This window comes from Spea bombifrons, chromosome 13 (assembly GCF_027358695.1).
Source record: "Spea bombifrons isolate aSpeBom1 chromosome 13, aSpeBom1.2.pri, whole genome shotgun sequence".
Classification (NCBI taxonomy): domain Eukaryota; kingdom Metazoa; phylum Chordata; class Amphibia; order Anura; family Pelobatidae; genus Spea; species Spea bombifrons.
The window spans coordinates 19,380,837-19,407,801 of NC_071099.1; the positions used below are offsets into that span (position 1 = coordinate 19,380,837).

Here is a 26,965-nt window from a genome sequence, read left to right on the forward strand (position 1 = left end):
CGCCGCTGCACGGCTGTTAGAGCGGTTTAGGCGTTGTGCTGCGGCTCGGCACCGTATTATTAGGTTAGACGCCGTTTTCCCGGTGGTGGTGGTATTAAGTTATGTTCCTCTTCACATTTCTCGGTTTGTTGAGGTGTGGTCATTGCCTATAGAGTTCAAACGATTTTAACCCCTCCGCTGCCCCTCCGCCTTTAACTTCTAGCTTGTACCTGTTTTCGGGTGACTGAATGGTTACTTTTATTACATTAAAGTCCCTTCTGGGAAATGATTCCTGTTTATAAAAGAATATACATTGTACCCTTGTCTTTTTACTGTGCCTGATTGGTAATATTAGACAAAAATGTATTCACTTCATGTTTATTTATTTTTTTAAGTAAATATATATTTGCTGTTTTCTAACCCCATGATTTATAGGAATTCCCCTTAAATATGTTATGTTGGGTGGTGCTTTTGCCTCTTCCTACCAGTAGTACTTTCTTACAAGTATTCCAGCAATGATGTGCTAACTTTTGAGAGTTTGGAAGTCAATGAATTCCGGGCAACTGAAATTGGGGTGGGTTGCTTTTAGGTTGGAGTTTGCTCTCAGCTCTAAAGTCTCTTATGGGCCGTGGCACATGGGGCATCTTCTGGTGGCTCCAGCCTACCCCTCCACCTTGGTGTGTAAGGGGCTGTTGCCCTTCTTGCCCTGGGGCAGCTATGACCCTGGTGGTAGTTATGTTTCTTGGGATGTAGATGTTTGTGTTCCCAGTTGAAATCTAGTTGTCCCTGCTTGTTTCTGCTGAGGCAAAAATCACACTTAAATATTCACAATAATCCCCAGTTAGAATCAATGAGAGTTTATTGGAGCTACCGCTAATACTTTGATAAATCTCCTTCTTGAGCGAGTAGACTCTGATTCAATTATCAAGATATCCCGCTTACCATACAGTAAAAACAAATACCGTTAGGACACAAAGAAGAAATAAAATACATGTTTGTATTTCCTAAAAGGATCACGTTTGGGATCCACCATTAGGAGTCCTACATTCGATGGGACAGGCAGGATGGTGGGGGCAGATTCCGCAGTGCTATTACAGTGATGGTGGTCTGTAAAATGAACCAACCAGGCATTTGGAGGGCATGCTTACAATCTATCGGGGGGGGGGGGGGGGGGGTTAAAACAAAGTAAGGTCTTCATAGGCATGGGTTCACAGTGCAGAGATTATAGATGTGTAGGTACATGTGGGGTTGTAATGAGCATTTGAAGCTGGAATATGTTGGGGAGAGTCTGGCATTGTAAGGAAAGCCAGAGAATAGATAAAACACTGGAGAGGTAACTGGGAAGAACAGTCTAGAGTATCCTACTGCCACATAATAATTGTGTCTGGAAGAATTGAGCAATCAGTGGTTTGTCAAACTAAATTTGTGGTATGGAGCCCTTCTCTACTACTTGTAAGTTGGGTACTGCTGTGGACATAGATGTTCTACACACTCACACACACGCACACATTTGTCCGGCGGTAGCTTTAGTCCTCCTCCTTTTGTTTGAGAAGGTCCATGCTATCTGAAAGATTTTTTTATACCACAATAACAATTTGGTAGCTTAACTTTTTATTGGAATTTTAGGCAGTCATGAATGCAACTGGTGCTGGTTACCCGCTGGCTTCTCTTTATGTTGGTGACCTCCATACTGATGTCACTGAAGCAATGCTGTATGAAAAGTTTTCCCCGGCAGGACCAATCCTATCCATCAGAGTTTGCCGTGATATTTCCACACGTAGATCTCTTGGGTATGCATATATAAATTTCCAGCAACCTGCTGATGGTAAGTTTCTGCTGACATGTCACAGTATAAGTTTGTAACGCTTTGCGTTACGATAGAACTTTATCAAATTTGCAAATACTTATCCTACCAACATCAAGTGTGCTTTTAGACAATATATTTCCATTTGGCAAGTTTGGAGAAGGCCTTACGGAGGCTTTGTGAGCTTTCTACAAACATATCCATTGGAAGCTGGTATAACAGTAACAGAGCTTGTATTGGAATATTGACAAATAATATCAGTATTGTTGTATCAAGTTAAGGGACAACAATCATGTTAACATCAAAAGAGAAACGAGTAAATGCAGCTGTAAACACATTATCTTTACTAGCGCTATCCTTCATTCTGAGCAGAGCACCTATGCAGTTATGCCATCCATGTCTGCACAGATTACCACGAAGTGTATATGGCTGCATGTGTGACATACATTTATGTAAAGATGTTCTCCCTATAAGGTGACAAAAAAGGTGCTTTTTTTGGGGGGGGGGTGGACAAGATGTAAACTTAATCGCTGCTGCGTTTAAGAGAGGATGATGGAAACTAATTCTGCAAAACAATTTAAAATTATCCTTTGATTGTTAGATTCATAACAAACATTAGTACCGCCTCGAAGATTCAAACCTAAATTTTAAACACACCTGGGATGGACGTGAAGCTAAAAAAACCAAAAGGATCGACCCAGCACTTGAAAAAAACTTCCAGCTTTATTTATTTCACTAAATGATTAAAAAGCATAATTCACACCTAAGTGCATCTAGTGCACAGGAAACGTGGACGTGAAGCTGCCTGAATCTTAGACAAGATCAACAAATTAACATCCAAGTCCTTAAACCAGGAAAATGGGCAAATAAGATGTGCCAATGGGCTCTAATCTGCTGTCAATTTGCTGATGATAGCTTTAGAATCACACGCAGTTATTCATTATCTCAATGCTGTACCGTACATTGATTTAAGCAAACAATTTTTAATTGATATATTTGTTTGCATGTATTGCATATGGACAAAAATCGCTTTAGAATGTTGGATGATGTCCCTTTTAACTTACAACTCCTTCCATCCGTGGTTCCAAGCACTTTATGAACATTAAACAAAATAAAGAATGCGAGACATAAATTATAACTATACTAGTTATGTGAAATAAAACTTGAAAATCATTTTAACATTGTTTTTCTGAAATGATGCTAATGTTTCGTTGTTAAAACCTTTTATAGCTGAGCGGGCGTTGGATACAATGAACTTTGAAGTAATCAAAGGCAAGCCGATTCGAATCATGTGGTCTCAGAGAGATCCTGGACTTCGTAAATCTGGCGTAGGAAATGTGTTTATCAAAAATCTTGATGAGTCAATTGATAACAAAGCCTTGTATGATACTTTTTCAGCATTTGGGAATATTTTATCTTGTAAGGTAAGTGAGAATATGGTGTATGGTAATGAGAAATAGGAATTCTCTACTGCTGCTTTTTCTAATGTAAGCTGTTTAACCGTTTTGGTGTCTGCAACTATTTTCTTAATCGATTAGTTGCCGATTATTTTTTTCAATTAATTGGTTTAAAAAAAATGAAAGTTTTTCGTTTTTTTAAAAAAAATAATTTAATGAACAAACTGGATGTTTGAACAGCAGAATAAAAACTGAGAAAAATGCATTTCTTTTTATTTCCCAACCTGCCCCCCCCAGTTATGCACATTTGAGCCCAGGCTTGCCACACTAAACTCTCCGTGTTAGTCATAGGGTATCTAAAAATTGACTTTTATGATCATAAATATATGAATGTTCTGTTTGTAATTTCAGAAAGATCACACACACATTACTTTATTGAGTGAACTGACTAATTGTGTTGGTCCACAATCCTTTTTCAGGTTGTTTGTGATGAAAATGGATCAAGGGGTTATGGGTTTGTTCACTTTGAGACTCAAGAAGCTGCCAATCGGGCAATTAACACCATGAATGGCATGTTGCTCAATGATCGTAAAGTGTGAGTATTACTGGGGAATATGTGCAACCAACGAGTGCTAGCGTGACCATCGCTAAAATATACATTTTCTCCTAGATTTGTAGGACATTTTAAATCACGGAGGGAAAGGGAAATGGAGTATGGGGCCAAAGTGATGGAATTTACAAATGTATACATCAAGAACTTTGGAGAAGATATGGATGACAAGAGACTTAAGGAAATATTTTCTGCTTTTGGTATGTATTATTGTAGGACTTTAGAGTCCGTATTCCCCTAGAGGTTCACCTGGCAAAGGATTTTCTAGATTTAGGTTTTTAGATTAAAATTTTAGTAATGGTGGTTAACAAAAATGACCCAAGTCCACTCTTCCACCTATCCTTCCTGTTTTTGTATCCAAAAGAAATGTGAGGAGAAAATACAAATCTAATTTCTTCGTATTTTGTAGGACACACGTTAAGCGTCAAAGTAATGATGGATGATAACGGTCGATCACGGGGATTTGGCTTTGTGAATTATGGAAATCACGAAGAAGCACAGAAAGTATGAGTCGTTTATGGATGCATTGGTTAAAACAATGAGGATTGTGTATAAAGCGTGATTCCTGTAGTTTTTTCACCAGTGACTAATGTAGTGAATGGAATGGCGTGATAGTCAAATTTGCACAGGAATCGCTTTCTACCCATAACTCCTATTGTCAGATATTCTACCCCTTCCCAAAGTAACTGAGGTTAGTGACTTTTTAGAAAGTCTTGAGGCAGAAAATGAATTCCATAGACGCCACTATGTGTAAGACTCCAATATTAAATGCTTGCTTTGTGTCATAGTATCTATAGACTAACCAGCAATATAATACTTTGCATTTTAATAATGATGAAATGTCATTTTAGATTAATAGAATATAATGTAGGCCTTAAACTATATAAGCTATATTGGGCCTCTTCCTCGCTTTCTTGGTCAGAAAGAAATCTCCTGGCCTTATCAGCGGTTCACATTGCAGGTCATCATAATACGATGGAGATAGATTGAGCAGAGACTCTCTCTCCCCCAAAGAGAATGGGAGCTCAGCAACAAACTTTTTGCAAAAAATCCTCAAATTCGGTACTCCAGAAACAGCCCTCATGGCTATCAAAGCAAATGCAAAACTTCCTCGATTTGGTTCCTTAAGGACTGCAGATACACCAGAGGTTCTGAATGCCCTGTCGGTTCCATGGATCTACTGGCTTATGTCTTTCCTCCCAGGAGGCTTTGCTTGATAAGACGACCCCCCCAAAAATTGAAAAGCCTATTGGATAAAAAATTTTTACTAGTAAATATTCACATGTAAACAATTTTTTTCATATTTAATAAAAACGAAGAGAAAAATGCATGTTTATTTCCTTGTGTTTGCCAATCTGCCCCCGGTGGAGGTCTGCACATAGAAAACCTCTGTTGCTACATGGCGCTTTTGCCGGGGCTTCTATGACTGAGCACCGGAAGATCATGTGCTCCATCATAGAAACCCCAGTGGAAGTGCTGGGCGGAAGGGGAGGTTGTCTGCGCGCATAGAGGCCAGATCTTTTTTAAAGAAAAAAACAGTGGAATGGTAAAACAGTATTTAATCTAATGAACAGGCATACATGTATTTTAACATTTTTGGTATCTATTATGCAGTTAGTCAGCATAGGTTATATACAAACAGAAACCAATAGCCATTTTAAGGTCCTGCACCTTAGATATAGATATGCCCCTCTGCCCTCCCCTGATATGCCAATCTGCCCCTAATATGCTTTATAACCCCAGAGATGCCACTCTGCCCCTAATATGCTTTATAACCCCAGAGATGCCCACCTGCTTCCTAGAAGTGCCATTCCCCCCGACTTACCAATGCACCCCGAGACTCCCTGGTGTCTAGTGGGGCCGGCCGGTGAACGTCTGTGCGATACGCGTAGGAAACAACCACTGCCGGCTTCCGCCGGGGCTTCTGCGGTGGAGCACCAGAAGGTTATGTCAAGGCGGTGCTCCACCATAGAAGCCCCGGCGGAAGTGCCGGCAGCAGAGGTTGTCTGCATCGCACAGACGTCCGCTGCTGCCAGAGAGGAGGATCCAGGTCCCCTGCAGCGCTGCTTACCCGCAGCAGGGCTAAATGAAAGAATACACCCGCCCGGCTCACAGAACTGCATGTCCCTTCAGGGAAACTGCATGTCCCTTCGGGCAAATACGGTATATATCTTTTACATTCTCTAAACATGTCAAGAATTTGTCAGTTGTGCATCTAGATGGTAACTTTTTTTTGTTTCGTTTCTGTATTTCATGCAGATCTTTTTTTACAGACTATAATAGCTGATGCATATCTGAACATCACCTATTAAAAATACATCTATTTTTCTTTTTAAATAGGCTGTTGCTGAAATGAATGGCAAAGAATTAAACGGCCGCATGATATATGTAGGTAGAGCTCAGAAGAGGATAGAACGCCAAAGTGAATTAAAGCGCAGATTTGAACAAATCAAACAAGAAAGAATTAGCAGATATCAGGTAATTTTAGTCAAGTACATCTGTATGGGTCCCCCGGCCCTGTCCGGTATCAGCCCAGCTACTGCTCAGACCATTTTATTTATATCCTCTGGGTCCGGTGTGTCATTGCGCTGTAGGCCTGGCTGCATGAAGAGTACAGCACTGACATCTGTCAGACGCTTCTATATTACATGGAAAGTGTTTCGGTAATATCGTAATAGTCTGGCCTATTCTATTGCAGGGTGTAAATCTGTATGTGAAGAACCTGGATGATGGTATTGACGATGACCGCCTCCGAAAAGAGTTCTCTCCTTATGGTACCATTACTAGTGCAAAGGTAACACAACTTACATTTTACACAATGAGCTTAGACTGACAGTGGTAGAGGTGTGTGTGTGTGTGTACACATTATAATGCACACACTAGGGAGGGCTGGCAACATTCAACCCCATGCAAGTGTCTGTTTAATACAGTTTCCTAAACAAAAACCAAAAAAAACGCCCAATGCATGCAAACCATTTTTTTCTGCTCTAGGTAATGACAGAAGGAGGACACAGCAAGGGATTTGGTTTTGTGTGCTTTTCCTCTCCAGAAGAGGCCACAAAAGCAGTGACAGAAATGAATGGAAGAATAGTCAGTACAAAACCTCTTTACGTAGCACTCGCGCAACGGAAGGAGGAAAGAAAGGCCATTCTTACCAATCAATACATGCAGAGGCTGGCTACCATGAGAGCAATGCCTGGCCCTCTCGTTGGATCATTCCAAGCACCTACCAGCTATTTCTTACCCGCTGTGCCACAGGTAAGCCATCAGAAATGCTGAAATATTGCATTATATATACTTGGTGACCAGAATTCATTCTGGGGATCCTATTGATTTTGAATCCAGGTGTCAATGCTGCACGGATCCTCAGTTAATTCGTTTTCATGGTTGTTTAATGTCTTGTTTAATACCACTTTACATAACATACTCCCCTTTTTTTTCCTTTGAAGACATTAACTTTATGGAGTGGGTGGCATTTTGTATCTCGACTGCAGTGACATAATTCTCGGGGTATAATAACTTGTTTCCATAGGGACTTTTTTCTCATTTATTTTACAAGCACGGTTTACCAACTAAAAACAAAAAATAGAGAAAATGCTAATGTTCTAAGCAATGGCATTGTAAGTTACTTGTATATTGGGCAAGAGTAACGTTACATAGGTAAGAGCTTTACAGACAAAGCAAAAGCTTTTACTTCATCTCATTAACGGGATGTTTGCTACACCTTCATATGCATGGATGGAGTTTTTTGCCTTTAAAAGTGACCTTTTTTCTTAAAGCCACCAAACAGAGCGTTTTATAATCAAAGCCCTATAGCATCTGTACGTCCAGCACCTCATTGGTCTTCACAGCAGGCAAGGCCTCCTCCGCGTGAGTATGCACAAATCTACTTGCTTTGCTTCCCAGCTGCGGAAATATAGTTTCAGGAAAGCAGCTTGTAAATGGTGCACCTTGCTTGTACGTTTGTTTTATTTGTAACATCTCTTTCATCATTACGGCAGAATATCATCCACCGACGCCTATCATGCGAGCGGTTGCTCCAAGACGTGTTGCCTCCAATATAAGCACAATGAAGCAGGCCTCAACACAAGTACCAAGGGTTGCACCACAGAGTCAGAGAGTAGGTACGTGTACACTCTAGGTAGCTTGATTGAAGACGGGAATTTGGCCTGGCTTAAGGGACGTGCCTTAGCATTATGCCATATGATAGAAATGGTATGGCCAACACACACAACACACCCACCCACCCTTATTAACGAATGACTTGCCCCTTTTTGGTAAGTGTATATTTTTGCACTTCAGTCTAACCGATGCCTAGTATCTTCAAATAGATTCCTTTGGGATAAACTTGAGTGTCAGACCGTATTGTTCGTGGTGATTTTCAGTGGTTCCAGGACATTTGCCCGAATGAAGGTACTAGATTTTTTTTTTTTCCCCGTTTCTTTTGGCAGCTAATATTGGTACCCAGACAGCAGGTGCTCGAGCTCAGGTTAACCCAAGCGCCATGCGAACGATGACACAGTACAAGTATTCCAGCTCAGTGAGAAATATGCAGCAAATGGGGAACGCAACGCACATCCAGCAGGCACTGTATTCATTTTTCCCTTTATTCTGACCCTGATGACTTTCTTAGGTTATCCCCTAGTGTGTTTGTTTCTTATGTTTTTATTTTTTTTAGTTCAGTATTTTGTGTGATCAGTATATTTACTCTTCAACTGGCTTACTGTGACTTAACCTTGGCAAATAGGCATTGTCATCAGCATTGTGTTGCTCTGTTTTAAGTGTTTTTCTAATATAGGTGATGGAGCCTGCTGTGCTGATGCAAGGTCAAGAACCCTTAACTGCCTCCATGCTTGCAGCAGCCCCACCACAAGAGCAGAAACAGATGCTCGGTATGTCCCACACCAAAATAAATGCATTAGACTTATATCATAATTCACCTAACTACAGCTTAAACGTATTTCCCAAGCATTTGTGGTTCAACGATGGCTGAAGGGCCATGGATGCCCCAGGCCTCATGTACAGTACTAAACTGGGCAAGCTACAAAGGCATAAAGCAGAGCCCTGTGGTGCAATGGATCTTCAGTCCCAGAAGCCCCTAGAACTTGGTGCACAAACTGGCATCACTTACACCTGCTATTAATGACATTGTTATGGACATGCACAAGATGCACACTTCTATAAAAGCCAATGTTTTAGCAGTTTGCTGGTCTGGAGCATTCAGGTGCGCGTTAACAAAATGCCAATGAGGAAGGACATCAGCCATGATCTTAGAGAAGCCATTGTTGCTCATGATTCTGGGAAGGGTTATCAGGCCATTTCCAAGCAATTTAAAGTCCATCATTCTACAGCGAGAAAGATCATTCAAAATCCCAGGAGTAGATGTCCCAGCAAATTCACCCCTAGGTCAGACCGTGCAATGCGCAGAGAAATTGCAAACAACCCAAGAGTTACATCTCAGCTCTACTTGCCTCGGTTAACGTTCATGACCGTACAATTAGAAAAAGACTAAACAAGGAAAAAGCTTCTTCTCTCAAAAAAGAACCTGGCAGCACAGCTTAGGTTTGCAAAGTTGCATCTGTACAAAAAATAAATACATTAATGGGCAGTGCACCTGAAAGTGCCTTCTTCCCCCTTCTCTTATAGTATGTACCATGTGTTTTTCTTTTTTTAATGTTGGTTAATCTTGTATTTTCCTCGTTATAACGTTGTTATAGAATCTGCTGGTGCTCTTTAAATAAAAAGTTCGATTTCTTGGGTGCTTGTTCTGCTACGTAGCTCACTTGCCTGCATTAATATTACCAGGTGAACGGATTTATCCTTTAGTCCATCGGATGCATTCTGCGTTAGCTGGCAAGATAACTGGAATGCTACTGGAAATCGATAACTCGGAGCTGCTTCATATGCTGGAATCTCCGGAATCTCTTCACTCAAAGGTAGAGTCAATCGTGTATTTTGACTTCCTCTTTCAGGCCTAGTCTACACCCTGTAAAAATACTTCCTTACATCCGGCCCTCTAGTTTACGTTTTCGTTTACATTACAATATACAATTTTCTTACAACTTTACAAATACACTGTACGTCAGTTTTATCCTAATCGGGTTATATTTTGCATCAATAGGTAGAAGAAGCTGTAGCAGTTTTGCAAGCACATCATGCTAAGGAGGGGTCTCATAAAAGTGGAACGCCATCTCTCATATGATCTATCCATGACATTAATAACGTGTAACATATGTTCTTTAAACTGGTAGTTTCTATGGGATGCGCAAAGAACATCAAGATATTGTATGTAGTCCTATTTATGTTTATGTGTGTCAGCGATATTATGTACGATAAATCAATTGTATTTCTAGGATCAAGCCTCTGTCATGGCGACTATTAATTACAAAAAATTAATTTTGTGTGGTTTTTTTGTGCATTAATAAAAAAAAACTTGCAAACTTTTTTTGCTTTTTGGGGGGGAGGGGGGGATAATAAGCTTTCCGATAACATCTTATACATGTGTATTTTGTTCTTTCTGTACATGTAATTTCCTGCTCAAAACTGATTGGTCACGTAAAATGATAACTTGGCTCAAATGGACCCCAAATGTTTGTAGGCATCCGGTGCTTCGAAATAGGGAGTTGGGCTGCCCCCGCCAAATGGCACCCAAACAAGAATACGGTCACCATCATTTACCTTTTAAATAAGAATGTCTGTGCAATGATGGAACTGATGAACATCTGGAGCGCGTGCCGTCTTACACAGGGCAATAGAAAGAAATCCGATGGCTGGTGGCCCTGGACCAGTGATCTATGTAGATTTTGGGCTGCAACAGCTGCCACATTCTTGCCTACCTGCCCCTTCCTCCCAAACCACACCATATTCTAGCATATTGCTTTCTGGCCAATTTATTTAAAAACTGGATATATATATATATATATTTACCTATTAATGTAACAAAAGACCTATGGAGAACAATATAGTCGAACTTCAGTTGACATGAAGTCAAGCTGATTAAGTACATTTCTATCTATATTAAATGTATGAATAAATAATATATGCAGTATATATAGATGCACCTGGGCACTTGACCATTTTTTGGAATTTGTGTGTGTAATAAAATATAAATATGTATATATACATAGATGCAGATAAATGTGAACATGCGATGCATTTTAAGAATTTATGTTGCACAAATAAGCGCCATGCAGTGAGTAGAGTAGGACAGTCCCGTTATTTTGGGAAATGCAGCATTATAAACAGTAATTTCCAGTCTCTTGCTAAATATCTCTGAGCTCCCATTTATACAGGGAGCGCTCATTGAACGGTGGGATTACACAGACAAAGAGTTTGCTCAGAGCCTATGTGTTACCCCCCCCCCACACAATAATCTCCCCCTGGGGCCACAGATTATAATACTCTTCCCCAGCGGCTGTGATTAATGAGCGCTGAGTACACTCCCAGCGCCGGCTGCTCGTCTGATCACTAATATTTCGCAATCTTTCACATGCAGCTTCCGCCGCCCTGTTCCGGCTTCCGTTTGTCGGTATGTGAAGCGCTGCCTGTGTAGGATCGTCTCTGATCTGACATGAAGCCGCCGAACCACAGGCTTTACATCCGCGCTCTGCAGTGACCACGCCGGGGGCAAGCGGCGCCCACCTTCTGCCCCTGATCCAGCGGGCAGGGCAACGGCTAAAGCGAAGAGATGGAGCCGGTGCAGCTCAGAAACCACCCCAGGAGGTAAGATCTCGCCACCCGTTAACCCTTCTTTTAACACAGGGGAGCCATTTCTATGTGAGGTAGGTGAGCAGACTACCGGTAGATCGTTACTTCTAATCTTTATATACTTACCCCAAAGTCTGTAACACGGCAGGGATTCGGGAAATATAATACCGTGTTCTCTGCACCGTTACACATTATATATATATATAGATATAGATATATATATATAGATATAGATATATATATCTATATATATATATATATATCTCTATATATATATATATCTATATATATATATCTATATCTATATATATATCTGTATGTGATATTTATATATAATCTGTATGTGATCTCTCTCTCTCTCTCTATATATATATATATATATATATATGTGTGTGTGTGTGTATATATATATATATCGGTATGTATAATATATACCGTATTTATCGGCGTATAACACGCACCCCCATTTTTTAACAAAAAAACTGAACAAAAAAAACTTCATCAGAATCACTGCTATCTGGGAAACGACACACACACAGTAAGACACACACACCCTAACCCCCCTTCTCAGGATCTCCCCTCTCTCTCCCTAACCCCACCCCGGTCACTTACCTTCAACTCCTGTGTTGGAAGCGTGAGGCGTTTGTCTCGGGTGCGGGCGCTTCACTGCTGAGCGACGGCACCCGAGACAAACGCCTCACGCTTCCAACACAAGAGTTGAAGCGCTGAGGCAGGCGGCGGAGGCTGAGGCAGGCGGCAGGCGGCGGCTGAGGCTGAGGCAGGCGGCGGCGGCGGCCGCCAGCAGAGGAGTCCTGGATTTCTGTCAGTCAGGGGGGCCCGAGAGTTGCCGAGCGGTCGTCTTCAGCAACCGCTCGGCACCCCTTGGGCCCCCCCTGACTGGCAGAACTCCAGGGCCCGGTCGCAGTTGCGACCCCGGTAGTTGCGCCACTGGCTCTAGGATTTATCGGCGTATAACACGCAGGTAGGATTTCAGCTTCAAATTTTAGTTAAAAAAGTGCGTGTTATACGCCGATAGATACGGTATATAATGTTTAAAGAGGTAGTGGAACAGGAAGTGTGGTCATACCGAAAGATGACACAGATGGGTTTTGGATGCCGTGTTTCTCTATGACATATAGAATGTGATCTGGAGATAACGCTTGTGTAACTCTATTGCACAAGGAATCTTTGGGCAACCCTTCTTTATTTCTGCCCCCCGTCTCAAACCGTAAGCTCTAAGTACAGTCTGAGTATAGAAACGTAAATGTTTTTTGTGCTGCGTTTTACTGCTTTTTTTCTGAAGTTTTGCATATACCGTATTCTATGAGCTCAAAAGATCTTTGGTGATGTAACGAGACAAACGGAAGCACCTCCGCATTCTGAATGACGCGTCGTCAGCAGTGACATGTATATTTACAAAACATAATGAACACAAATGAAACGATTGTTTGTTTGTTGTTGTAGCGAATCATACCTTTTAGAATTTCTAAAGCCAGCTGTGTTTTCGCTGTGCGATACATGTTGGATAATAAATGCCCTCCGATTCTCGACTAGCTCATAGTCCTTTATAGTACTTTAAAGCCCTGATGATGGAGACTGCCGTTGTGTAATGAGATGTCGCAGCTTGTTTAGAAAACCCACAAAGAGACGCACAGAGGAAGTGCGGATTTTTCATTGTATTTATTTAGTTCCGCAGAGCTTCTACACGCGTGATCTTCCCGTTCAACACCTGTGGCTGAAACCTTTCCGCTCCCCAAGCTATGCCGTTTCATTCACGTCGACACAAATTCACCAAGAAGCACAACTTTCAGTTGTCAAAACCCATTTGTTAGAGCTCTGTTTTTGATCTGAAGAGTAGATAGAGGATAGAGAAATTTTTCGCTCTGAATTTACACTATGTGACCAAAAGTATGCAGACACCAGACCTGTATCACACCTGTGTCCATAGATTCCAAAACCATGGGCATTACGATGATCTAAGAAGGCTTTCCTGAAGATGTCGGAGTGTCTGTGAAATATGTGCCCGTTTGTGAGGTCAGGGGCTGATGTAGGCCTGGCTCGCCTTTATCCCGAATGTGTTCAACGGGGGTGAGGTCGCTGTGCAGCCCACTTGAGTTCTTCGAAACCCATCCATCCATCCATCCATGTCTTTATGGACCTTGCTTTGAGCGCTGGGCCGCAGTCATACTGGAACAGGAAAGGGCTTTCCCCACCATGGTGTCACAAAGTTTGAAGCATATATGTCTCCAAAATGTTTTTGTATGATGTGCCCTTCGCTGGAAGTAAGAGACCCAAAGCCCCAGACCGTTACCCGACCTCCAAACTTTTCCGCACTAAATAGCTTGGCGTTGGGCATAGAGATCTATCAGCTTCTCGGCTTCTGTGCGGCTCCTCGGCCGTGAAAACCCGTTTCAGTGCTTTGTGCTGATGTTGCTTCCAGAGGCGCTTTGGAACTCTATAGTAACCGATACTATTTTATTTTACAGATATTTATTTATTTTTTATTTTTTTTTAATTGTCAAGATTTAGAGTCACTGAGCTCTTCAGTGCGACCCTTGTTTGTCTGTAGAGACGGCTGCCTATGGGCTTGATTTTATATACCTGTTAGCAATGGGTGACACACCTAAACTCAATAATTAGGAGAGTCCACATACTTTTGCGTAGATAGTAAAAAAGGGGATTTCTAAATTGTACAGAATGTAGTCCTCTGCATGTAGTACTTGTTGCGTCGCTGGTGTACTGATTGGGGAAGCACAGAACCGTTCTTCCTTTTTTCCCTTTATTTCTAAGCATCTTGAATTCTGACAAATATATTTATTTTCATTTGTTAAACAGACAATTAAAGAAGTTAAGTGAAGAGAATCTTAATAAACAACCTGAAGAAGTGTTTGATATTCTAGAAAAACTTGGGGAAGGGTAAGTATTTTAACAAACGTATTATTTTTTGTATTTTTTTTTAGCAAGGTCCTCCTTTTTTATTTAATGTAATGTTCACTGCATGTCTTGTCAAACTTTAAAATCTCAATTAAAACAGATTTGAAAGTTTGGTCCCTTCAAGTAGCTGAACTCGGGTATCGTGGTTGCCAGGAGTTATACAATGAAAGCAGAACTCCATTTCTGTGTGAATTGGGCAGAGAACCAAGAGACTTTCCATTCAGTGAACGGATGAGTCGGTCCTCAAGCTTGGAAATAATAATTTCTGTGGTCCAACCTTGCCCCTTACTATTTGCCCCCATACTTCAGAGCAGGGGTTCTATTGTGTGGGCACCAGCCCAGGGATTCTGGATCCATGTCTATTTACATATGAGGGATAGAATATGTGTGTGTATGTATGTATATATATATATATATATATATATATATGTGTGTGTGTGTACCTGTATGTATGTATCCTCTAAGATGTTATAGGTCTTCTCTTCCCACACAGTAGGTTTCTTTGGTCTTTATTCAGTGCAATTATATACTTTTTTAAATTAATTTCTGTATACATCCCTTGTCATCCTTCGTTGTGCATCTCACCATCGCATCCTCTTTTTCAGCTCGTATGGCAGTGTATTTAAAGCGAGTCACAAGGAAACGAGTGAGATTGTTGCAATTAAACAGATCCCCGTAGAGTCTGACCTTCAGGAAATCATCAAGGAGATCTCTATCATGCAGCAGTGTGACAGGTACCACGGCTATTACAGCCATACGAACGCTCGTTACTACGTAACAAATGCATAGGAAATAATGACATCGTTACTTCCAAGGTATCAGTGGCTGTTTGTGTGCGTGTGTGGGATTTAAGAGGCCGCTGTGTTTAAATGAATGAGTTAGTAGTGGAGGTCAGTGAATGAAGAAATAGATATTACCAAAACTTTATGTAAAAGTCTGTTGGAATTCACACAATATTTGGGAATAATGGGATTGGATGTATGGGAACCACATGTTTGTTTTCAACAAGTCCACGTTCCTGCCCATGGTTTTGGAATGGGATGTCCAACGAGGTCATATAGGTCATATGATGTAGAGCCCCCCCCCCGCATTGTATTAACGAGACGCTGAATGACGGTAACTTTGAGTGTTGATGCTGAGGGTGGCTTCTCTCCTCTTCTTCTTCTTCTTGTGTTTTAAACACTTTTGTAAAATAACCTAATAAACATAAATGTTTGCCCCTTTAAAGTGAAGTTTCTAGAGAGAAAATGGTGCCGAGGCTCCTGGGAAAGGGAAATCATTTAATATTAAAACGATTTTAAATAATTAAGCGCTGACCCTGCTTTGTGGAACATGGCTTCACGTGTCTCCTGTATTAAGCATGTTCCTGTGTCTGTGTTTAAGTAATACAGATTTTGTTTGGTGTTGGAAGACAATGGGGGTCTATTCACTAAAGGGGGGGGGTGCAGGTGAGTTGTGATTTGAACTCCCTCGCTTCGATGAAGGAGTAACGCTGGTGGATTTCTCCAGGAAGGAGTGCTGAGTTTGCCCTGTATGATGCATAATACAATATATGAGAAATAATATCGTTTACTTATCACCCCTGTAACCTTCGTTTCATTCTTCAGCCCCCACGTGGTGAAATATTACGGCAGCTACTTTAAAAACACGGATCTGTGGATTGTCATGGAGTACTGCGGAGGCGGCTCTGTTTCGGACGTAATTCGACTGAGGAAACAAACGGTAAGTGGAATGTTTTATATTTAAAAAACACAATATGCTAGTAGAACGCGTTATAAAAACTGGATGTTTTCCCCGGCGCCCTGAAGAGAAACTCGTGTTTCAGGCGAGCAGCTCAGGGAGATCCTCACTCGGGTTCAAAGTATCGTCGTAAAGAGACCAAGACAATGTGGGCATTAGAGTAAAAATTCATTTAATATAATAAAAACATGATAGTTGGGTGCAGCAAAGCTTGCAGTGAAAGCAAATGTTTGGGAGTGTGTTGTGGGGCGGATCGCGCGCGTGGGGGGGTTGGGGGAGAGGAGTGTGTTGTGGGCGGATCGCGCGGGGGGAGTGTGTTGTGGGCGGATCGCGCGGGGGGAGTGTGTTGTGGGCGGATCGCGCGAGGGGAGTGTGTTGTGGGCGGATCGCGCGCGGGGGGAGTGTGTTGTGGGCGGATCGCGCGCGGGGGGAGTGTGTTGTGGGCGGATCGCGCGCGGGGGGAGTGTGTTGTGGGCGGATCGCGCGCGGGGGGAGTGTGTTGTGGGCGGATCGCGCGCGGGGGGAGTGTGTTGTGGGCGGATCGCGCGCGGGGGGGAGTGTGTTGTGGGCGGATCGCGCGCGGGGGGGAGTGTGTTGTGGGCGGATCGCGCGCGGGGGGGAGTGTGTTGTGGGCGGATCGCGCGCGGGGGGGAGTGTGTTGTGGGCGGATCGCGCGCGGGGGGGAGTGTGTTGTGGGCGGATCGCGCGCGGGGGGGAGTGTGTTGTGGGCGGATCGCGCGCGGGGGGGAGTGTGTTGTGGGCGGATCGCGCGCGGGGGGGAGTGTGTTGTGGGCGGATCGCGCGCGGGGGGGGAGTGTGTTGTGGGCGGATCGCGCGCGGGGGGGAGTGTGTTGTGGGCGGATCGCGCGCGGGGGGGGAGTGTGTTGTGGGCGGATCGCGCGCGGGGGGGGGAGTGTGTTGTGGGCGGATCGTGCGCGGGGGGGGAGTGTGTTGTGGGCGGATCGCGCAGGGGGGAGGAGTGTGTTGTGGGGCGGATCGCTCACGGGGGGAATGGTGTAGCTGGGTTGCCTGGTTTCTGATAAGCAGACTGAAAACCCCCTTTGAAATATGTTACCGGTTACCGAGGTGCCATAAATTTCCAGAAGAGGAAGTTTGTGTCGCATTCTGTGAGAAAAAAAATATTAAACGAGTTTCACATCAGCTTTTACAGCTTACTGATAACGCGAACCTGCTTCCCGGTGCCCTCATTCTCTAACACCGAATGATTTATATGTAAGAGATGGTCTGTGCTCTGACGTGTGTGTGTATATACGGTATTATATATTGTGTATGATGTGTATATATTATATGTATGGATATATATTATATGTGTGTATGTATATATTATATAAGTTTGTATGTATTTATTATATATTATATGTATGGATATATATTATGTGTATGATGTGTATACTGTGTGTGTGTGTGGGTGTATGTATGCATATATATATATATATATATATATATGTATGAATATATATGTATGAATATATATGTATGTATATATATGTATGTATATATATGTATGTATGTATATATATGTATGTATATGTATGTATGTATATATATGTATGTATATATATGTATGTATATATATATATGTATGTATATAATATGTGTATGTATATATTATATATGTGTGTATGTATTTAATATATATTATGTGTATGTATATATTATAGATGTGTGTATGTATTTAATATATATTATATGTATGGATATATATTATATGTGAATGTATGTATATAATATGTGTGTATGTATATATTATATATTGTGTATGATGTGTATATATTATATATTATGTGTGTCTATGTATATAATATGTGTATGTATATATATTATATATTATATTCCATAAAGCATTACCGGTGAGAGTCGCGTCCCATCAGTTACCATAAAAAACCAAACTAACTTCCCTTCTCTCTTTAGTTAAAAGAAGATGAAATTGCCACCATTTTGCAATCAACACTTAAAGGACTCGAATATCTTCATTTTATGAGAAAAATTCACCGAGATATCAAGGCAGGGAACATATTATTGAGTTCAGAAGGAATTGCCAAACTGGCAGATTTTGGTGTCGCCGGTCAGCTAACGGTAAGTACGATTTCTTCGTCTTCAGCCGGATTCTCGTTGCTGTTTGACCGCAGACGTTTGGATTTCAAGGTCGTTGACTTGGAAAGAGTTAAAGTGTCTTCATGCGATTCAAATAATAAAACGGGGTATTTGCTGGGATTTATTTGCACGCTTTATAAAGGGGCTGCTGCCGGTATACACATGAGCCTCCAAAACGCTAATAATTCAGCTTCTGAAGAGAGTATCGATGCTTGTTTTTGTGTCAAGGGGCAATTAAATGTTTCCAGCAAAACTCAACCGCATTAAATCAGGCAAAGTTGATGAAAGAGTTATTACCGGGAGAGGTCTGGACGTTCGTCGGTATCGGGAATAATGTTTCTGATACTGTATTTAGCTTTAAACTGCCCCAAATATCCGGCTACTCGGGACGTGGTGGGCGCAGAGCAGGCTGAGGCTTCGCGGCTTGGAGACCCATGCTTTGCTTTTCTTTTTAGGACACCATGGCGAAGCGGAACACGGTGATTGGGACTCCGTTTTGGATGGCTCCAGAAGTGATTCAGGAAATCGGCTATAACGGAGTTGCGGATATTTGGTCCCTCGGTATAACTGCCATAGAAATGGCGGAAGGGAAACCACCGTACGCGGATATCCATCCAATGCGGGTAAGAAGTCTACGTACAAACTTGGTAAAAAACACATTGTTTCAGCTCTTTTTTTTCCTAAAAATACATGTTGAAACAAGTATATTTATTTATTTGCAATATATTTGTCAACGTACTATGGAAACTCCCTACAAAAATGGTATTTTAGGAACATTGAATGGAACCTCCAATTCCGCTTTTGCCTGCTAGAGGGCAACAACAGACAAGCAGTGACATTTGTGGGTATTATACCGTTTTCTGGCACTGCAGCGTAACGCAAGCGCATATATATCAGCGATTCTCTGAAGATGGTTATACGATTTCATGGTACTTGGCATGTACGGCCAGGTGGGGCTGTATAGTTTTTTTTCTTCTTTACATGAATTCATTATTTAAAAACTGCATTTTGTGTTTCTTTGTCTAATATTAAAATGTGATCTGAAATATGCAGAAAGGGAAGCAATTGGGAAGAGGCAAATGCTTTTTTACAGCACTCTGTCTGAAACATTATTTCTCTTGATACATTTTACGGTAATAAAGAAAAATAACTAACAAACAAATAACAAACCCTCCACTTGCTGAAAGTAGGAGGCGTTAAGGAGTCCGAATCTTGTCATTTTGTTCTTGTTGTCATCTGTAAAATTTTTACCTTGTACAGCGCTGCGGAATCTGTTGGCGCTTTATAAATAAAGTATAATAATAATAATAATAATAATAATCGCACGAGTCCGTGGTCGGTTTTATGTATAAGCAACGCAGTAGCCGTACTTTTCAGATGCTTCTGGATCAAATTAGATGTCCTATCCCCAAGATTTATTCAGAGACACCGATATCGGTCTTCCAGCTATTCATGTTTTTTGACCGGTCGGCAGTTTTATGAACGCAGCCATCGACCGCTCTATTTTTCTTGTTTGCTTCGCTGCCTTTTAAGACATAAAATCCATCAAATATACGGCACAACTTAGATTTCTTTTTGAAATAGACGACGTTATTTTGAAGACATTATTATTATTATTATTATTATTATTTATTTTTTTTACAAAGTATCCTGTTTCCCGTACCGCGTGTCTCGTTATTCTAGTGATTTGTTCAGCAGAGCGAGTGGAACGGCCCCGTCATCCGCTGTATTGATTTTTAGGTTTTTAGGTTTTTATGCGCGTCGGTTAGCATCCAATTCCCTTTAGTATAAGAAGGTAAATTCAGCCATTTATTGATGGCTTTGTAATGGAGCTAATAATAACCGGATCGAGATCCAAGAAGTGCCTTTGCCTTTTTGGGCCACTGCCCGGAAAACGTGGTGGATAATCTGTCGGCGGTGATATCCTGCGTTCAAAATATCTATTTTAATTGTGCAAAATGATTCAGGAAGTGACAAAACCACGGACGGATATGACTCCGTTTTACTTCTTTCTCCAATTTCTTTAACTTTTTATTATTATTTCACGTAGAAGAGATCATTCTAGGTAGCATGACTTGCGTCGTTGGCTTGTATTTTGTAATTATATCACGTGTGTGTTTTGTTTTTTTTCTTCTTTTCTGTTAAAGGCGATTTTCATGATTCCGTCAAATCCACCGCCAGAGCTTCGAAAACCAGAGCATTGGTCAAAGGAATTCAATGATTTTATTAATCAATGTCTTGTAAAGAACCCCGAAAACCGAGCCAGTGCGACCGAACTTCTACAGGTAGATAGCGTGCATGCGTGGCTTACAATAGTTAAGGGATTAAGCAATACAAGTCGTTATCTATAGATCTCTATTTTCTGTTTTTATAAATATTATATATAATCGTATAAGTTATAAATCGTGAACTCGTTGGAAACATCCATAACCTACCTGGTCTGGAGTCTCCAGAGGACGATCCGAGGCTCTACGCAGCCCCTTGGTGGATAGCTAGATAGAGGCGGCAAACACTCCAGGAAGACTGAGCAGTCAGGAGCAGTCACGCCGCTGGTAACCAGCAAGGGTCAAAAGCCATGACTTAAAAAGGTAGCGGAGAGTGCAGATACTGTCACTGGTAGACGCTCTTGGTTGGTACCAAGATGGGCATCCCTATTTGTATATAAAACGACCATAAAGCAGTCATAGGGATCAGCCCAAATGCGTTGGGAAAATCAGCTTCGCAAAAACCAGCTGGGTTAGACACCACCAAGGACTCACGTTTTACGTCTAGGAATAGGGATGTCTCGTGGACACTCAGCTTGAATTATAATTTTGATTGAGCTGTAGATATATATTTGCATTTTGTTTGTGATTTAACTCTTACAACTCCAAGTGAGTAAAGAACCAGCTATTTTCTGTTTGTCTGCATTCCCAAGTATGGAGGACGATGTAATTTACAGAAACTGGGACATGGTGTGTGTGGGGGGGGTGTAGAGTGCGCTGTAAATATTTCACTAAATAATTTAATGTTCTGCCCCGAATATAATTCATAATAAATTCAAAATAAATAGAACAATGTCTGATGTTTTGTAAGGCTAACATAATTTATTATTAATCCAAGGACATTTTAACCCCGATTTATGCATCAAAAGCTTTATATATAAAACACTTCACGTTCTATAATCGGGGTTTAGTGTAATTCGTATCGCCCGACGCCCAAGACCTGCAGTTCCAGGCGCTGGGCAGTTGTTTTTTTTTTTTTCAGTTAGCACTGCGGGCAAACAGCAGGGCTAGGATCCAGATCCACCGCAGCGCTGCAGAGACATGGATCCTCCTCTCCGGCAGCCGGTGGATGTCTGCGTGATGCAGACAACCCCCTCTGCTGCCAGCACGTCCACTGGGGCTTCTATGACGGAGCGCTGGCATGACGTGACCTTCAGGTGCTCCACCATAGAAGCCCCAGCAGAAGTAGCGGTGAGCAGCTGCGGAGGTTGTCACCGGCTGCCAGAGAGGAGGATTCCCCGCAGTGCTGCAGGAGACCTGGATCCTCCTCTCTGGCAGCCGGTGGACGTCTGCATGAGATGACCTCCGCTGCTACCCGACACTTCCATTGGGGCTTCTATGACGAAGCACCAGCGTGACGTGAACTTCCGGTGCTCAGTCAAATTTTGGGGGGTCGTCTTATAATCAGGGTCATCGTATATATAATCGAGCAAATACGGTATTTAGTGTCATTTGGAATTTTCACGTTAGTGTGTGCATCGTGTAACTGTGTCTAAAATTATAATTTTTTTATTTTTTAGCATCCCTTCATTAAAACTGCTAAAGGGGTATCCATTTTGCTACACTTGATAAATGAAGCCATGGAAGCAAAGATCAAGCGCAGTGAAATAAAACAGCGTGAGGTGGAACTGGAAGAGGAGGAGAACGGGGTTAGTAAAATAAGATAACGGAATATAAGATATTCTTTCTTTTCAGTTAGCGGTTATCTGGTATTCACACCAATTCTGACGGTCGAGGGCCCTTTTTTATTCTCTGTTTACTTAACTTAAACCCTTAAGGACTGAGACAAAATCGATGAATAGGACTAAAGGCAAATGCAGAATTTAAGGAAACCGGGGCAGCAAGCAAACCAGATGCCAAACCAGGGAGTGAAACCCAAATCACCGCCAAAAAATACTTAACTTATGACCCCACGATACCTCTAGATATATCTTTGACGTGAATTGATTGTTCTGATCATTTAATATATAACGTAAAGTGCTGTAAATGAATATTCTTTCGCTACTTTCGCTTAAGTCTTACTTGTCTACGTATTCTTTGTTGTTGTGCAGGAGGAAGACGATGTTGATTCGGGGACGATGGTTCAAGCAAGCGATAAAGGGATGAACACAACGAAGGACTTTAGTACAATGAGCGAGGGTGCGGAGAATACGATGGTCGAAAATGACAAGCTGGAAAACCAGCTCGGTACAATGTTAATCAACAACGATGATGACGACGATGAAGAAGAATCTGGTACCATGAAACGTAAGATCATTTAAGCTTTTTGAACGATTGATGTCATATTGGTGGCTTCAGATTCCGGGTTACAGTGATGCGAAGTTTTTGAATGACATCCGTTGTGAGCCCCGTTTCCCAAACATTTATTACAGCAGAGTAAATGAAATGATAAGTGGAGAAAATGGAACCCCCTGAGAACCGTATTATCAATGACTCCAATCTCACCCGTTTCCCTAACCCTTCGGCGGTTATAATGAGGGTCTCTGGGTCTGCGACCAGGACCCGAGGTATGGCCCTCGGCACCCCCAGTAATCTGATTTCTTCTTACCAATCCCAATGAGTTTGTGTGTTGCTTTTAAATTAAGAGTGTTGGCTTCTAATGTCAGGGGCTCCTAAACCAAGCCTGGCGGCGCGAGGAACGGAGTAATACCGGAGGGAGCCGAGTATATATTACACTGGAAAAGGAGTAAAAGAGTAACTTTATACATGAATGACATTTATCCTTTATGTTGACAGAAAATGATTACAATTAAACTGCAGCCTGGGCGTAACGTACATTTATAGCTTCGGATGTAAACTTCACTAGCGGGTGTATCGGCCCCCTTAAATTCTAATATATTACATGGTTTAAAGACCGCGTGTGCTTGGATGACTGTGTATATAATCAGCGTATAATCTGTAGATCTTTTTCTGACGTTTTATTGATTCCGTTGAAAGCGTGAGAATTCCACTCTTTTGCTGTCATTTTTTTTGTTATAAAAGGTTCCTTTTGAGACATTGTAGCCAGCGCTGGTCTAAGTACAGGTTGACAGCGGTGTAATCTAATCCCATAGCAATCTTTTGTCCTTTCCCAGCTAGCATGCAAATCCTTGAATTCGAAAGAATATCCTCCCTGAGGAAACTAAGCCTTTTTAGAGTCTCAGTAGACGGATCTGTAAGTCGCGTCCTTCGCAGATTGGTGAAGGGCGCAGCAAGAAACAGAACGATCCGCGCTCGTTTTATTGAACAGGAGTGGTGGTGAAGTTGCCTGGGTATGAAATTGTTTAAAACAAAAAAATCCAAAAAAATAATAAACCATCGGGCTTAATGTGATGTTGATTCGTTAATCATTTTGGGTTTTTTTTAATTAAAAAGACATCTAAATATTTGTGTTTAAAAATATAAATTAAGCGGTTATTTTAAGGACAGAGAAGAACATCAGGTTATTCAATTATTTGACCAATTCTGCTTGTTGCTATAGCGATAGGATCGCTTTTAATATTTTGTATCAGAATCGCTTCTTTATTTGTGATTTGACTGTGATCCCGGTTATGAAGTGAATTACTTTTTTAATTCAGATTCCCGTAATTTTGTGTTTGTTTTTAACGTTACAGAAAGTAATGAACGCGTCCAAGGGGTTAAGCCAGCATTCCTCGAATATTTTGAGCAAAAGGAAAACCAGTTCAGCACCCCAGAAAAGATGATCCCGCAATCTACGGATTCGTCCGAGTGGAAAATCCCACTGAATGGAGATTACGGTTTTGTGAGTATAGATTGTAGCTTTGTGAATTCCTGAGGTTATCACTAAATGACTTCTCTTACTCTCTACTAAAATGCCTTTTGTTATATGTTTGTTATACACACAAGATATATATATATTATATACATTTATACATAAATATTCTGAAATTGGGACATTCGTAACGTATAAAAATCATCTAAAATTCCCAGTGATGTCTGCAGTTCATTCCAAATTTGTATGTTTTTTTTAATGCCATTTTTTTATGCAGGTAAATATAGTTTTTTGTTTTTTTTTTAGTATTTTAAATAGTGTAGAGGGTATTGGCCGTTGACCTCAAAATAGATTTGGTTCCCCCGCTTGAGGTCCGGAGTATTACACAGCGCGTTGTCGGCTCTGTTGGGATTACGGTTAATTATCTTACCTTGAAGGCGATGGAGGAATCCGAGAGTTCTGTTATTTCAGAGAGCAATCAGTTTCATACATTCTGTGACGATCGATGTCAATTTATTTAACATCAACGTGTCCATTATAAGAGGTCGAAAATTGAATCATGCTCTCTGCATTCCGTTCTATGACATCATCGGATCGCATTGCTCGGGAATATTACGGTTCTTTCTCTTCTAGTAAATTCACTTTTTCTTTTGCGCTGCAAATCGTACTTTAACCTCCCGATCTGTTAGCTGTGAATAGGATTTTAGCCGACGTCGAAGGACGCTTCCAGGGAAGACCTCGTTCGTTTTAACCAATGCTTTATGTGCTTTAAAATATTTCTCTTCCCATTGAATTTGAGCGGCGAAATCTAAAAAGTTTATGGCTCATGAAATTGCGGATGAACGGGGGGGGGTTCAGACTTTGCCCGTGCGTTAGAAAATAGTGTATATCACAGATAGGATTTGGCTTATTTTTAAATATATATATATTATACTTGGTCAATGTAATCTGTATTTTCTGTCTCGTTTAATGGGCAGTAACACTTATGCCGTTATTACAACCAAGCCAATAACAAACTTGTTTTGGGTCAAATAGGGACTTTTGGCGACATCCAATAAGTGTATTTATTAATCTTATATCCCTGAATTATTTTCATTTCTGGGAAGCCCATCTTAATTAATGAATCTGCAGTGAAAATAGTCAACTCACCTAATGGGATTGACCGGTATTGGTCCAGTTTGGCACCAAAATCCTGAGCTGTTTGCGGTCTCGGGACTGGAATTCTATATCCCGGAACCAACCCGACGCGGGGTCCGCAAACGCGCTGCTCTCTCCTAAGGGTGGACGATAAACCAGAGACTTAATGAATAGCAGAATCTCCCCCTGACGAGTCCAGACATCAGCTTTCTAAAGAAACCGAAGACTTTCTCCGTTTTTCGTTGCACCTCAGAATGAGTTGGAAGTCGGCTGATTTGAGTCGATTTATTCACAGGGGCAGTTAAGATGACTTTTGACTTCTGATCGGCTCAACTTGATTGTCAGCTGGAGACAACCCTTTGTGTTTAAAGAGCCTTTAACACATTACTAGCTATACTTACCAGAGTATACATGTGGTGGGTTAACAGTATATATATATATATATATAACAGATATACAGCTAACGGATAACTTTTCATTATAAATCCGATCCAAGCCACCAAAATATTCCATATTTAATAACAAACATATTACAGACGTTTTGTACTCACTTTTGACAATGGATGTGTGTCTGTTGCTCAATAGTTAAAAGAATGGAGTGTGGCCGAGATTCAGAACAAACTGAGTGCTTTGGACCCGATGATGGAACGAGAAATTGAAGAAATTCATCAAAAGTATCAATCCAAACGACAGCCGATTCTAGAAGCGATTGAATCGAAGAAACGCCGGCAGCAGCATTTCTGAAAGGTTTTTAGCGCTCGTTATCCGGACGATGCCTTTTTATGCCTTTTTATGCCTTTTTTTACAATATTTTTTTAAGAGCCACAATATTTTATATTTACTGATATTTTTGTGAAATGGATTATGTATATAGAACTTGCGGTACGTAAAATAAAATCTTTAATATAAAATGATGTTGCGTTCATCCTTTTCTGTTTTTCCAGGAGTCTATGTAATTTACTGAATGGGGGAAAAACACGGCCAATTGAGCAAAGCATACAAAATAAGGAAAACGTCATCAGCACCCAGTCTGATCCTAGTTCCAGGAGAGCCATAAGGCGTCCAACCTGCGGCCCTCCAGCTGCTGCAGGACTACATCTCCCATAATGCTCTTTCAGCGGAGGGGCTTGTGGAGGAGTATGGGAGATGTAGTCGTCCAGCAGCTGGAGGGCCGCAGGTTGGACACCCTTGGCTATGCCATACATCTTAAATTCCCTCAATAATGTAGTAGCATCTGCCACTTCTGCTGGGAGTCTGTTTCACTTATCCACCATGCACTCAGTAAAGTAAAGCCTTTGACCCTCTCGTTTTTAGATTATGATCTATTGTTCTTTGTTGTTGTCCTCCTTTGAAATAAACCTGCGCTTTATTAAATCCCCACTTAAGACTTTTATAAGTAAATGCGACATTAGAAACATCGTTTCTGCCGGTGCTGCTGGATGACAAACCCAGAAATAATTCTTTAATCCTCATCGTTTTTGGACCCCCCCCCCAATATTTGAACTTCTATTTGTAACCCTCTGTAAATCGCAATGTAGAAAGCCGTTGTTACCGTATTACGCATAG

General features: G+C 41.4%; 2 protein-coding genes across 5 annotated transcripts; both read left to right on the forward strand.

Moving 5' to 3' along the window:
• The first annotated feature begins 1,611 nt into the window (after positions 1-1,611).
• PABPC1L (poly(A) binding protein cytoplasmic 1 like) lies at positions 1,612-10,206 on the forward strand. Of its 3 annotated transcripts, none has more exons than XM_053453605.1 (14): positions 1,612-1,804; positions 3,014-3,207; positions 3,660-3,775; positions 3,851-3,990; positions 4,200-4,294; positions 6,131-6,268; positions 6,489-6,584; positions 6,782-7,064; positions 7,583-7,660; positions 7,792-7,914; positions 8,242-8,375; positions 8,589-8,682; positions 9,596-9,726; positions 9,912-10,206. In XM_053453605.1, the coding sequence occupies exons 1-14, from the start codon at positions 1,612-1,614 to the stop codon at positions 9,990-9,992; spliced, it is 1,896 nt and encodes a 631-aa protein (XP_053309580.1). In that variant the 3' UTR covers positions 9,993-10,206. The 3 variants fall into 3 exon arrangements, with proteins under 3 accessions (XP_053309580.1, XP_053309581.1, XP_053309582.1); XM_053453606.1 differs by having other exon boundaries at positions 6,782-7,048; positions 7,570-7,660; XM_053453607.1 differs by having other exon boundaries at positions 6,782-7,048; positions 7,570-7,660; positions 8,598-8,682.
• A 1,097-nt stretch (positions 10,207-11,303) lies between these two features.
• Positions 11,304-26,296, forward strand: LOC128471307 (serine/threonine-protein kinase 4-like). Of its 2 annotated transcripts, none has more exons than XR_008346102.1 (11): positions 11,304-11,512; positions 14,333-14,413; positions 15,037-15,165; positions 16,039-16,153; positions 18,104-18,268; positions 18,742-18,909; positions 20,434-20,571; positions 22,071-22,199; positions 22,602-22,797; positions 24,148-24,292; positions 25,985-26,073. XR_008346102.1 is itself a non-coding variant. In XM_053453222.1 (11 exons), exons 1-11 carry the CDS (start codon positions 11,478-11,480, stop codon positions 26,141-26,143), a joined length of 1,464 nt encoding a protein of 487 aa, XP_053309197.1. In that variant the 5' UTR covers positions 11,307-11,477; the 3' UTR covers positions 26,144-26,296. The 2 variants fall into 2 exon arrangements, 1 of the variants encoding a protein (XP_053309197.1); XM_053453222.1 differs by having other exon boundaries at positions 11,307-11,512; positions 24,144-24,292; positions 25,985-26,296.
• The last annotated feature ends 669 nt before the right edge of the window (positions 26,297-26,965 follow it).